The 13,166-nt window shown below is 50.3% G+C and overlaps 7 protein-coding genes across 7 annotated transcripts; 4 read left to right on the top strand and 3 right to left on the bottom strand.

Moving 5' to 3' along the window:
* Window positions 1–3: 3 nt before the first annotated feature.
* On the bottom strand, window positions 4–1,128 carry BDP81DRAFT_327959 (RmlC-like cupin domain-containing protein; the record flags this gene model as incomplete). Its single annotated transcript, XM_060585177.1, has 2 exons — window positions 4–762; window positions 814–1,128. 2 exons carry the CDS (start codon window positions 1,126–1,128, stop codon window positions 4–6), a joined length of 1,074 nt encoding a protein of 357 aa, XP_060441356.1.
* Window positions 1,129–2,444: 1,316 nt separating this feature from the next.
* On the top strand, window positions 2,445–4,308 carry BDP81DRAFT_381283 (cytochrome P450; the record flags this gene model as incomplete). The annotated part of the gene is made up of 2 exons (XM_060586881.1): window positions 2,445–4,085; window positions 4,149–4,308. The coding sequence occupies 2 exons, from the start codon at window positions 2,445–2,447 to the stop codon at window positions 4,224–4,226; spliced, it is 1,719 nt and encodes a 572-aa protein (XP_060441355.1). The 3' UTR covers window positions 4,227–4,308.
* Window positions 4,309–4,811: 503 nt separating this feature from the next.
* On the bottom strand, window positions 4,812–6,116 carry BDP81DRAFT_397657 (pyridoxal phosphate-dependent transferase; the record flags this gene model as incomplete). The annotated part of the gene is made up of 1 exon (XM_060588353.1): window positions 4,812–6,116. One exon carries the CDS (start codon window positions 6,114–6,116, stop codon window positions 4,812–4,814), a length of 1,305 nt encoding a protein of 434 aa, XP_060441354.1.
* A 410-nt stretch (window positions 6,117–6,526) lies between these two features.
* Window positions 6,527–7,639, top strand: BDP81DRAFT_483689 (uncharacterized protein; the record flags this gene model as incomplete). Its single annotated transcript, XM_060595073.1, has 2 exons — window positions 6,527–6,962; window positions 6,992–7,639. Exons 1-2 carry the CDS (start codon window positions 6,684–6,686, stop codon window positions 7,637–7,639), a joined length of 927 nt encoding a protein of 308 aa, XP_060441353.1. The 5' UTR covers window positions 6,527–6,683.
* Window positions 7,640–8,777: 1,138 nt separating this feature from the next.
* On the top strand, window positions 8,778–9,929 carry BDP81DRAFT_435638 (short-chain dehydrogenase/ reductase). The gene has a single exon (XM_060591071.1). The coding sequence runs from the start codon at window positions 8,884–8,886 to the stop codon at window positions 9,652–9,654; it is 771 nt and encodes a 256-aa protein (XP_060441352.1). The 5' UTR covers window positions 8,778–8,883; the 3' UTR covers window positions 9,655–9,929.
* A 699-nt stretch (window positions 9,930–10,628) lies between these two features.
* On the top strand, window positions 10,629–12,328 carry BDP81DRAFT_463899 (flavonoid 3',5'-hydroxylase; the record flags this gene model as incomplete). Its single annotated transcript, XM_060594081.1, has 5 exons — window positions 10,629–10,839; window positions 10,951–11,102; window positions 11,239–11,445; window positions 11,490–11,569; window positions 11,638–12,328. The coding sequence occupies 5 exons, from the start codon at window positions 10,629–10,631 to the stop codon at window positions 12,326–12,328; spliced, it is 1,341 nt and encodes a 446-aa protein (XP_060441351.1).
* Window positions 12,329–12,416: 88 nt separating this feature from the next.
* Window positions 12,417–12,905, bottom strand: BDP81DRAFT_303074 (uncharacterized protein; the record flags this gene model as incomplete). The annotated part of the gene is made up of 1 exon (XM_060583141.1): window positions 12,417–12,905. A coding segment is annotated over one exon (489 nt), but the record flags the coding sequence as incomplete, so codon positions are not given.
* Window positions 12,906–13,166: the final 261 nt, after the last annotated feature.

Raw genomic sequence — 13,166 nt, 5'->3', positions numbered from 1 at the left:
AACTCAATTATGTAACGAGTAGTCGAGTGATTTTTGAAGGTCCTGACTCTTCAGCTTCGCCTCATCCCAAGCTTCAGCCGTCTTCGGAGGTACAGGTTCGGCAAACTCTCTGCCAACGTCCCGGAGCAACTCAACCAGGCCACCTGCATTGCAGAAGACATAAAATTGTGGGAACTTGCTTGTGAACCGGAACCGAAACTCGAGACCCGCAGGTATGAAGACTGACTCGCCGGCGGAGAGTTGTGATATCCCATTTACAGCACCCCGAACTTCTACCTCTACGAGGCCGTCAGTGACATAGAAGCAATGATGAACTCCCTGAAACTTGATGAAAGTAGAATCGAAGATGCCGCCTTTGTGGTAAGATGAACCTCCTATGCTCGCGATAGAGAACTTTCCTGCAGACTCAGCCGTGGTACCCAACGGCTTCATGATGAGCCCTCCCACGAGGTACTTGGTGCCCCTATCATTCTTCAGGAAGTAAGGTTCCAAGGTGCCAGGTAGACTATCATCCTCATTTTCGGGCCATGGTCGGGGTTCAATAAAAGGATGTTCTGGCACCAGAACCACATCGTGATTCCCGTGTGCCCACTGAAGCTTTGGTACAAGGACATCAAGTGGGTTTCGATCGTCCGTGTAGGGGAAGACAGGTCCCGACCAGGGTTCTCCGAGATCTCTGAAGAATTCTTCCCATCCGCCAGGGAAAATCAAACCAGTGAACTCGGAGTGATCCCCAAGAACTTGGTACTGGTGAATTGTGTTCTTGGACAGATTTTAGTGGAAGGGACGGAAGTGTAAGTGTAATTTACTCACTGGAGGAACACTTCCGTAATCTCCTGGCCCCAGAGTTCTGCATTTGTCTCCTGCCCAAATGTTGACAGAGCCTCTGAGACATAAGAATGTATCATGAGCTTCCCGATGGCAATGGAACCCAATGGGATCACTGCCGCTACCAGCGAGAGCTACAACTGCAAACGCCTTATCGGTTTCTTCTCCAGTGACTAGAAGACGGACAATCGATTTTGACAAAGGGACGTGGATTATTTCGCCAGAGAGTTGTGCTAGCGAGTACGGTCGATGCGTCGTGCCAGAGGGCAACTCAAGTCTATCGATTGGTTGCGGGCCCATAGTTGAAATTCAATTAAGCAGGTAGTAAACAGTTGTTCTTGCTTGTTTACTGCTTTCGTAGTGTCTCTGTTGTCTAATACCTGGGAATAGACGTCCCATTCATAGATTGAGGACAAAGTGGGATCCCGACTCCGTCCCAACGCAAGGTTACCATTGCATGCGATCCACACCATCCCGAGAACTCCACCGGCCCGAACTGAGTGCTTCACTTGGTCTATGCTATCCTGAATTCACGCGGCGCGACTACTAACTAAGTTCTTGTCCAGGTCAGTCTCGTGGGATTTCTGCCTCCGACGGAATTTGTTCAGTCACCACTTTGAACAGCTTCTAGATCCCTCCGTGGATTCTGGGCTTTCATTTGAAAGTCAAATTGAGCCATAGGGTACTCCTGCTGGCTGACCTTGAGGCTGGACTTGTCAAGCCTTCGCCTATAGCACTTCATCCTGGGAGAAAACAAATTCAACGACAACCTGCACTGCGAAATTGGGCTATGTCGATGTTCTCTACCATTTGATTCCTCCAGACTATCGGAAGGCAAAGAATGGGCGATACCGACGACGGCATGTACGGAGGCATTACATTGGGATGATAGAGATTTGACGTTGCAACTCAATTCCTCGTCCAGGTGTCAAGAATTCGCCGCCAGATTGAGGGACCCCTGTGGGCGTCTGAATCGGACACATGATGTGCCCGGGATGTCGGCCGATAGACATATCGGGATCCCACAACCCACGGACTGAATCTGGCTTGGCACGGCGGAAACCCGGAACAAGCGTAGGCCCCTGGATCAATCGTAGTCAATGCCCAGGGTAGTGGCCCGCAACTATGTCGGGATCCCACACCTGAGTCTTGACAACTTTCATTCCTTCTGCCGGATCGCGCCCACCAGTAGAAACTCTACTGCTGTCATCACTATCACTACTTTCGCCCTCCCTGGCTATGATCTCTACTGCTCTTCCTAGTTGGCCGGAAACCCTTTTCGCTTATTTCTTGTATTGTACACAAGTACTTTGGGTACTTCAAGGGAGTCGAAATATACCAGTGCCGCTCAATGTTTTATCGCCCACACGCTATGTCGTCGGGATCCCACAGTGCGGCTCGGCACTTGTGAGGAAAGTGTGGGGTTCAAATGCTCCCGTCCTCTCTTGCGCATGGCAATATCTAGGGTATCAACCAAAGTTAAATGCATCGTGTTTAAAATTTTCACTTAAGATTATGAACTATTTAGCACTGAGGTCCGCAATGATGCAAATTAAGGTTCTTGCTTACCACTGCAGATTCCGCATCGTATCCCGTACCATCACTCCAATGGCAACATGTCTTTAGTCGAGCCATCCCGCTTTTACGCCACCTTTACGGCGCAGCCCCCAGGCGCTCTTGCTTTGGCCTTGGTCTCAGTGGTACTGATTCTTCCACTACTGCTCCATGGACCGCTACGAAAGAAATCGAGTCTTCCACTGCCACCCAGCCCAAAGGGCTATCCGCTCATCGGCAACCTGGTTGATTTGGTGGAATACGCCAAAGAGGGTAACACGCACCACCTATTCCGACGATGGTCCAAGCAGCATGGCGAAATCTTTCGAGTTTCATTCGGTTCTCAGGAATCCTACTACCTCAACAGCGACAAGGTCGTCAAAGCTGTCATGGATAAAAAGTCGGCTACAACCAGCGGTAGACCTCGCTGGATCTCCAGCAGTGAGCACATGACCAACAACTGGAACGTACTGCTACTGGATGCTGCGAAACCTAGGTGGAAGCAGCATCGGAAAACGGTCAACTCGAGTCTCACTGGCGCTGCGCGTGCTGACGACATTCTGCCGTACCTTCATTACGAATCGGCAAAGTTTCTGTCGCAAGTTGCCAATTCGGAGCAGACAGTGCCGCATGAGCAGTTATTCAGAACGATACTGCGCTACACGTACAGCGTTTTCTCCCTACAGATGTTTGGCATGGACGTACCAGAAAATGAAGATCGCGTTATAGACGACATCCATGAGACGGGTGTCGCCTTGATACTGGGAACACTTCCGGGAGTTAGCTATGTCGACACCTTTCCCTTGTTGGATCGCCTGCCGCTAGCCTTCAAGCCGTGGGAGAGGAGAGACCGTGAACGTTTCCATCGCGATGTAAGATTCTGCATGGAGAAGGTGAAACGAATACGGGAAGAGAAACTAAAAGGCGTCTCACAAAAAGCCTTCCTACCAAGCATCGTCTCGAGTGGCGATTTGCAAGGTTTTGAAACCCTCGAGGAGGCTTCCTTTACGGCCTTGGGTCTTGTCCTCGGTGGTGCCGACACTAGCGCTATTTCTACTTGGAGCTTCCTAGAGGCTATGCTTCTCTTTCCGGACGTGCAATCGAAGGCGCGCAAGCTGATACTTGAAGTCGTCGGAGACAGGATGCCAGTGTACGAAGACCTCCACGAGATTCCATATGTTCGATGTCTCATGAAGGAAACTTGGCGCTGGCGACCTCCCGTGCCCCTAGGCCATCCTCACGTAACCAAAGAAGATATCGACTACGAGGGATATCGTATTCCAAAGGGGGCAGAGCTCCACCTCAATGCATACGCGATCGGCCATGACGAGAAGCGACACTACGACCCAGACAGTTTTGTTCCCGAACGTTACCAAGAAGATACTACTACATCCATCCAGAGCATGAACTTGGCCGATGCAACCAAGCGGGATCATTTTGCATTTGGTTCAGGTCGTCGAGCTTGCCCGGGGTACCACCTCGCTGAGCGATCTTTATCTATCGCCATTATGCGCATTCTGTCGACATTTGAGATCTGTCCATCAGCAGATGCAGAGCTTCCACTTGACAATGACAAGTTTGAGGGAGGACTCATGCCGGGATCTCCCGATGAAAGGATGCCGATCTCTCTCCGTCTTCTAGACGGAAGGAAGGAAGTTGTCAGCAAGTACTTTGACGACGCGAAGACATCCTGGCCTGCATTTGTAAGTTATTGCCCAGAACTAATCAGACAAGAGAAGATGAAACTGACACTGGAAATCATCAAGGAGCCGCTTGTTCATGCCTCAAATGGCAAGGGAGCTTTTGAGCCTCTTAGCTTCGCGAGAGGGTCTCAAAGTCATTAGCCGAGATGTTTAGGATACTGTTTTACTTGGATAGTGATAAAATAAGCAAACTTCGAGGCCATCGGGTTTTTATAGGAGTGGGTTTGAAATATCTCTAAATACTTCGGACGAGGTGTTGCTTTGCCTATGCGCCTTCTCGTCTCGGTATCCCGATAGCCGCCCATTCAAGGGCTGCATGCAACAACACTACAGTTGCGTCCAGCTCTTGCCTTCCCCGCTGGGTTACTCTACCACCTGTAGTCTTCAGCTATGTTGAGCCCTCGCTATCATGTTGGGGGGAAACTCAAAAAGTCACGACCAAGGTGTTACCGGCTTTTCCAATTTAGAATGATATGTAAACTTGGCCATTGAATCGCGCAACCGGTTATCAGAAATCTTCCTGTACAAATCTCTGGCCGTCTTAATGTCCTTAGTCGCTCTGGGATCACACTACCCTCGTGAACTTTTGAGACCTTTTCTCTATTTCAGCGGAGCGAATTGCGTAGCAGAACGCAATATGTTCGTTTGAGTTGTGCACCTACAGGGTGAGACAACGGACTGCCATGTTACAAACGGGTGATATTGTTCCGTTGTCGTGGATACTCTTTATAATTCAACCGTTACTCCGGACTTCAGTGCGGCAGCAACTCTCTCCAGTCCAGTCAGCAACTGGACTTCATACTGAGAGAACACAATACGGAACCACCCAACGCTCTCAGACCCGAAGTCTTTTCCTGAAGAGACATACACCCTGTATTCCAGGAAGAGTTTCATCATGAAGTCATCTAGCTCCTCGTCCTTCACAGTTCTAGGATTGTGCCTTTTCCAAACACTGCCGAGATCAGCCCAGAGGAAGAAGGCCGCTCTCGTCCCAGCCGCGTAGGGAACGCCATGGCTGTTCGCCCAGCGCACTACAAGGTCGTACCTGTCGGCAAGCCTTATCCTGTTTGTTCGGATGAATGAGTCTGACCATTTCTCATCTTCGAGCATGTTCGCTGCGATGTGATCTGATGCAGAAGATGGAGAACTGTAAAGAGCAACCGCCACTAACGCTTTGTGCAGAGACGGATTGGACTGAGAGATGACAGTCCCGATCCGCAGTCCGTTCGCGCCAAAGTCTTTCGACATACCCCAGATTGTATGGATTCGGTCGGGTGCCAGCAAGCCATTTGAACTGAGTGACAGGCACGATTCGAAAGGCACTTGTTTGAATCCTTGGTCCACCTTGTTTTCCCATACCGATAGGGCGTAGATTTTATCGCTGATGAAGTGCATATCGTTCTTGCCGCAGAAGCTCATGAGGCTAAGCAGGCTGGCGCGAGAGTAGCATCTGCCGATGGGATTGTGTGGATTCGAGATAACAAGGCCCGCGACTCGCTGGCCCGCAGCAGCTGCCATTTCAAGAGCACGTTGGTAGTGACTGATTGCCTCAGGGGCCATGGGATCGGTGGTTCCAAAGTCTACCGGAATGACCTTGCAGCCAGTTCTGAGGACCAGGTCAGGAACGAAGGTGTTGTAGTAGGGCTGACCAAGTAAAAAGGCGGCACTGGTATTTGCGACGGCCCAGGCAAGATGTTCAACGGCAGAACTGCAGCCATTTGTGATTCTAAAATGCGCTGGCTTCAGGGGTTTTGAAGGCCGCAGATGTTGGTTGAGGAATGCAGCAAGAGCTACCTTGATCCTCTTGGATCCGGTCATGCCATCTCCATAGGTAAATGAATGAACTGGCAACTTGAAAAGTTTTTGCATATGCTCCGATAGCTCACGAGCCATCAAAGTGTTCTCCGACACACCTAAAGTCGCAAAACCTGTTGGGTTGGCAATGGGGTGGTAGAGATTACCCACAGCTTTCCAGATGTGTAAGTCGTCGCCTGCCTTTTCGGCAGATTCGGCTCGGATGGAGAGAGACATTGTAGGTATCGACTTCCGTACCGTAAAATATCCGTTGAACTCCAGAGTCGACAATTAGAAAAAATTGACAGGCGGTTATTGTGATACGTCTGTCACCTTGGTCTGTAGAGCTAGGTTATGGTACCATATATGAAGTTGTACAGGTGAGCAATACGCATGGATACGGGGACAATGTGGTGGAGCTATGGTGCCTTGGCAAGCATCTCAGATGTTGGACTTACGTACTGATAGAATGACTAACTACAACTTGGGAATACGGCGGGTTCCCCTCACAAGCGGACTACTCCAGGTTCTATCGCAGGCACGATCCATAGACCACTATCCAGCTATCAGGCTTACGTACTGCTGGTTTGACTAATGTGCATACGATCAATTTGAATCAGGCGGAATCAACCTGAACCAGGTGTGAGAATTGGTCAACAATTAGTGACATATTATGATCATGCTCGAAATTCACTCGTGCATGAGTGCGAATCGTCACAAATATTAATACTACATGGCAACGACTGGAATGAATCTTTATCTTCTCTCGCTATTCTCTATCCATCCATTTGCATAAACTACAGCATGGAACGCACCACAAGAGCATTGCCTCATGGCATCTATGCGGCAAGCATGTCATTTTTTGACGAGACAACCGAAACCATCGACACGCAGACTCAGCGTCAACACACTGTCCGCCTCTCCAAGGCGGGTATCTCCGGCTTTGTGGTCATGGGTTCTAATGGGGAGGCACCTCACCTTTCTGTCGAGGAGCGAAGCACAATCATACGCGAAACCCGCCAAGCCCTTGACAGCATCGGCAGCCAGCAGACACCCATCATTGCTGGTTGCTCTGAGCATTCGGTTCGAGGCACGGTTCATCTCTGCCGGAGGCTAGCCGTGCTGGTAATGACTACGCCCTCGTTCTGCCACCGTCTTACTTCGGCAAAGGCATGAGCGCTGACATCATTGAGAGCTTCTTCCTCGACGTCGCGGACCAGTCACCGATTCCCATCATCCTGTATAGCTTTCCCGCCGTATCTGCTGGTATTGAGATGGACTCAGGTCTCCTGAGCCGCATATCCCAGCATCCCAACGTTGCGGGGACGAAGTTTACTTGCGGCGACACGGGCAAACTAAGCCGCGTCTCCACGGCGATGAAATCCCGCCAGTCTTACGCCCTGTTCGGGGGTCTGGCGGACTTCATCCTTCCTGCCCTCGTCGCAGGTGCCACTGGTGTGATAGCTGGCGGCGCAAACGTTACCCCGCGGACCTGCGTCCGTATTTTCGATCTGTGGCAAGAGGGACTAGTGGAGGAGGCGCGTGAAATGCAGGCCATTCTTGCAAAAGGTGACTGGGAACATACCGTGCGTGGAATCTCGGGGACAAAGGCAGCGCTGAATGACTTGTTTGGGTATGGGAGAAGCCCTCGAAGGCCTCTGAAGACCTTACCTAGGGCCGCGGTGTTGGACATGCGGGCTGCCATGAGGGAGCTGAAGACGGTCGAAGAACGGCTTGGGGCCCGTCCCTCTAAGGCCTAATTAAGGCCTCGATCCCTACGTGACCTAAGTCAAAGGCGCCTAAGTTAATAGTGTCGCACCTGGCAATAGAATTAAGTTAAATTCTGAAGAAAGTGTAAGGTAGTGGAAAGTATTAGTCATCGGGGCCAAGTGGCCAGTTATGACGCTCACGTAACTCGGGGAGAAACTCTCTAAAGCATCTCACCATTTCCTTCTCATGCATCATTCACCCGGGGTTGTGACCTTATAAAGACCGCCTACAGAAAAGCACTTGGAAGTATCGAAATAGTAGACAATTCTACTATCGTTGGAAAGCTGCACTTCTTGAACTGCTATGCGACAGCTCGTTTAGCTGGTTTGACAGCATCTAATATACGAAGTGGTTGGAAAGCAACTGGACTATGGCCAGTTAACATGGACCACCCTCTAACCAACCCACTGATGCTCTCCAGCGCTGCCACTCCATCAAACAATACTGCAAAAGAGCAGGCAGTGACTAGCAAGCCTAGAGAACCCGTTGACTGGGTATCATCGACGTCTATTGTTGACTGGTCAACTCCCAGGCAGGCTGTAGAGCTCAGCCAGCACTTGAGATTATTCACAGAGCTCAGTCCAGACAACAACACTCGACGACTACTGTTCCGCAAGATCAAAAAGGGCTTTGGAGAGAAGGACTACCTATTGGCCACATCTGAGCACCGAAACCGACTGCTCCAGGCTCGAATTGACCGCATGGCTCCAAGGAAGAAGAAGACTGTCCAAACAGACCCAAACACCAGGTTCGCGAACATCAGCGACATAAAGAGAGCTCAAGAGGATGCTGGCGACCGTCTCGTTAGTCCCAGCCGACTCGTCAAGGGTCGATTTACCTAGGGACAATGGTGACTGTATTGTAGTGTCAGTGGAAGGTAGTTGATTAATTGAGTGTAGTTGGTGGTGATGTTTTGAGACCATGTTTGTTGGGGTGGCGAAAAGCGGGTAGGTTGACTTAATCTCGAAGGATTGGCCCTAAAGGGTTCACGTATTTTTAATGACCCTCTCTGCCCCGATCCTTCCAACATTGTTATCTATTTAAGAGTGGATGCCGCATCCCGCGATTCGGCTCACTTCTTCTCTGTCGTCCACTCTCCCTATTACCACACATCACCACGTCGCACCAACTAAGGTGCCTATTTGCCAGATAACTTAGATCGTCAATTTCGCGACAAACATATGCCAGCCGCGTACTTTGCTGTCTTTGCGGTCAAACTCATCCATATCCGACAATGCCGAACACCGTATATGTCGTTACTGGAACCAACAAAGGCATTGGTCTTGGCCTAGTCAAGACCTTGTTGGCGAGACCATCCACTACAATTGTTGCTTCCGTCAGAAACGATCAAGCTGCTGCTTCACTAAAGTCAAGCATCCAAGATGTAAACATGGGCGAAAGTAGCGAGCTTTTTTTCCTGTTGCTTGACTTGAATGTCGCCCCTGATCCCACCGCCGTCCGCAAAGCCTTTGATTCAGCGACTGGCGGTGCCGTCACTCGGGTTGATGTTCTCATCAGCAACGCCGCCGTAAGCACCTCAGCATCGCGATCAGTTTCAACCACTGCCGAGGATCTAAGGAGCCTATTTGAAATCAACACGATTGCACCCTTGATGGTATTCCAAGGTCTCTGGCCGCTCATGGACAGACCGAGGGGGGCGGACGGCCCCACCGTCAAGTTTATCGGAATCACATCATCAATTGGATCCATCGAAGAACAAGAGCCTCTTCCATCTGGTGCTTATGGTCCGAGCAAGGCCGCGCTCAACTGGCTGGTCAAATCGTTACATATACAACATCCAGACTTGGTTAGTGTGGCCGTTCACCCTGGATTTGTGCGAACTTCCATGGGTGAAGATGCTGCGAGGAGGTGGAACTTCGATGTAAATCGACTTGATACGATCGAAAGCTCTGTAACTGGAGTTCTTCAGGTCATCGATGGAGCGAGCCGTGACTCCACGTCCGGAAAATTGGTAAAAGAGACAGGTCAGGTGATTGCATGGTGATGGGGACCACCTCACGTCGCACATCCGACCGAGGTCTCTCATTAGCACGACATACCTGACAGACGGGGCTTTGATGAATGTTAAGAGATACAGAAGATGGCTTGTATCATGGCAGTGCTCCAGTAACTGCGGGATGAGTAGCTATATTGGCCGAATATGTGGGTATGACTATGGATACAGAGAGAATTCTCAAGACGAAAGCTCTCACAGGCTGTACTCTAATCATCGCATACCACATCTTCATAATGAAAGAAAGCAGGTTCGAAGAATTTGAGGCGGTACCTCCATGGGCATTCGACGTGGGTACTTGAACTACAGTTGTATGCTTGAGGCGAGAGGGCATCTGGCTCGCATGCCTGTCCAGCGAGTGATGGAGAATTCCTCGTACCTTCGACTTCCAAGCCGGAGCATGTGCCACTTGTGGGCGGCCGCCATACTTATCTCGGGCGTAAAGGCCAAGCTCATGTAACCGTTGTTTACGCTTTCTCTCCCACTTCTGTCTCCAGTGACCTTGCCAGGAACGATCATCAATTCTTCTGATAGGTGCGCAGCCGTACCACTCCCCAGCATTCTGACAACCATGGCAATCCTTCAATAAATGCCGGTCATGGTCCCTGTAGCTCGCTACGAGACGTTTCCACAATTACGTTGCGTCAGTAGAATTAGCTGCGCTGTGGTTAGCCGGCCGTTTGTTAGCGGCGGGGAATGGTGCCGAGCAAGTCCAAGTGGATGCAACATCAAGCGGACTATGCCAGTCACTCTTCACCCACGAGACGATGGCGCCGTTGAAGAGGCCCAGTAAGACCGACTTTCAGGCCTCCACTTAAACAGAACCAGCACTGAAAGCGGAGGCAGATCAGCGATTTGGGGACTTTGGTCGAATCTGTAACGTGAAGTCAAGATGAACCAGACAAATTCCAGAAAAATGAGCTTCTTCCAATTATGTTTGCAACTTATCGGTCATTTCCTCCGCGATGGCTCTGCTGAGTTTTGGCAATATCTTGCTGCTCTCTGCAGCCTATGTCTTGTGGAAGGTACTCTACCAATTTGTGTATTATCGCTTCTTCCATCCACTGGCCAAATTTCCCGGCCCATTCTGGGGTTCCGTCACTCGTCTTTGGATTACCTACCACAATGTGAAGGAGGATGAGTGTCGGGTGAATCAGGCGCTTCACAAGAAGTATGGTAAGTGAGCACCGAGCCGCCAAGAAAGCGAGAAGAGCAATGTCTTCTTGGTCAATGAAGATGAGGCTAGAAAGTGTTCCAAGTATTCTGGAGGTTGACGTACGGCCTCAGGACCTGTCATTCGTATCACGCCCACCATGTTGCTCGTAAGCGACGCAACCAAGTTGCCGGAGATTTACCACCGGAACGCCAACAAGTCGCAACACTACATCACTGGCAGTTTCGGGAAGAGTGAATCGCTGCTCAACATGCAAGATCATGTGGTTCATTCCCGCTTCCGAAAGATCGCCGCGGCTCCTTATTCTTTCTCAAATATCCAGAAGATGGAGCCTCTGCTGGATAAGCACATGGAGCGCTGGATTTTCTAGATTGGACGCGTTCGCCAGTTCCGGCACTAAGATGAACTTTGCCCCATGGGCGGTATACCTTGCTTACGATATTGTTTCCGAGGTCGGCTTTGGGCAGCCTTTCGGTTTCATAGAGCAGGGGAAAGACATCGAGGGACTTATTCAAGGATTCCACGATGGCCTCGTGCCGTTCGGCATCCTAGCGCGTTGCTATCCGTTCACGAATTGGGTCAAGAGCACTTTTTTGGGGAAATATTTAGTTGCATCGCCGGAACAGGTTTCTGGAATCGGGACTCTGATGAGATTTGGGACGGTCTAATTGCCCAGAGATTTAAAGACATCGAGAAAGGGACGACAGATGGCCGAATCGACTTGATCCAGACGTGAGTATCCAGATAGAGGATCACCTATGGCCTATTCAACATCAGCTCGACCACTAACATCCATTTAGTTTCATCGAAGCCCGCGACGAAGACGGAAACCCTCTGGACCTGGACTACATCAAAGCCGAAATTCTTCTCGTTTTGCTTGCTGGAGCTGATACCACTGGCACTGCATTCCAGGCTTTTATGATGCACATCATGACACATCCTGAAATTTACGATCGTCTCATGGTCGAGATTGACGAGCAGACCCGAGCTGGTAATCTTTCGGAGATGCCTCAGTATGCAGAAGTTCAGCAGCACTGCCCCTTCTACGTCGCGTGCATCCGCGAAGCCATGCGTCTCAACCCCTCAGCACCCAACATATTTCCTCGTCTTGCCGGAAAAGGTGGCATGGAGCTGTACGGAAAGCATGTACCTGAAGGCGCCGAAGTCACTTACAACCCCTGGCTTGTCCATCGTGACGAGAATATCTACGGCCCCGATGCCAGTGAGTTCCGACCGGAGCGGTGGTTAGAGAGTGAGGAGAAGACGAAGGAGATGCTCAAGTATAATATGGCTTTTGGTTACGGAGCCAGAGTTTGCTTGGGCAGAGATCTGGCAATGATGGAATTGTTGAAAGGACCCCTTCAATTCTTCAGGACGTTCAAGCCAGAGATACTCAACAAGAGACAGCCTGGGAAGTATGTAGTGAAGGGAGGCGTCAGTTTCTTCGAGGAAATGTGGATCACCATCGAACGGCGGCCGAAGGCGATATAACGACCTTTTGTATCACTTTCACGGTGCAACGGGAAAGGGGCAATTCGTTAGTTGACGAATTAATTCTCAAGTAGCTATATTCTTGGCATTCATATACGTTAAAACAAGTGAAAGCTATGAAGTTACTATATGAAGAGGCCGTCTTGTTGTTCATTGAAGCGGGGAAAGAGAGGTACGATGAAAAGTCTGGCTGTAGCGGCGCACCCTGTGCCATGAGTTCCCCAGCGCTGTCAAGGAACTCGGGATGTTTGATGAAAAGCCTCAGATCGAGTTTGTATCTGTCTAACCGGCTCTCGATCTGTAAATGATTCGCGAAGGCCAAGGCAACACTGGGAATGAGAAACGCGTCTGTGGCCCTAGACGTTGGCAAAGGCGCCGGCCCCTCGCTGGAGTCCTCGTCAATTGTTCCCATCGCTTGAACGAGATCCACGACTTTGATGTAGACCCGCAGAGGAGGCGAGCCAATGACCAAGTCGCTTAGTAGAGCTTCGACAACGTACATGCCGACGATGTCGCTAATAACCTCACCAAGACAAGGATTACCCGCATGGTAACGAACAAGGCAGTCACGAATGGAGGGTAAGGAAGCCAGTCAATGACTGCAGGGTAGCTACACTGGAACTGGAGCAGAGTTGGCTGATACTGCGCATGGAGCCTATTGAAAGTTTCCTTGCAAGGGCGGATTTTCCATACAGTAATGTCGCGGGTGTGATAAAACCTCGTTTTAATAGGTCCAAACACTGCTAGATCCAGGGGCTGGAGGACATGTGACGTATGTGGAGGCAAGAACAGCAAGTAGACGTTGTTGTTATAGCACTCCCACATAAACTCAGTCGTC

The sequence above is a fragment of the Colletotrichum phormii genome (assembly GCF_030913505.1).
Source record: "Colletotrichum phormii strain CBS 102054 chromosome Unknown BDP81scaffold_20, whole genome shotgun sequence".
Lineage (NCBI taxonomy): Eukaryota > Fungi > Ascomycota > Sordariomycetes > Glomerellales > Glomerellaceae > Colletotrichum > Colletotrichum phormii.
The sequence above is the reverse complement of the archived record's forward strand: the minus strand, read 5'-3'. Positions and strand labels throughout refer to the sequence as shown.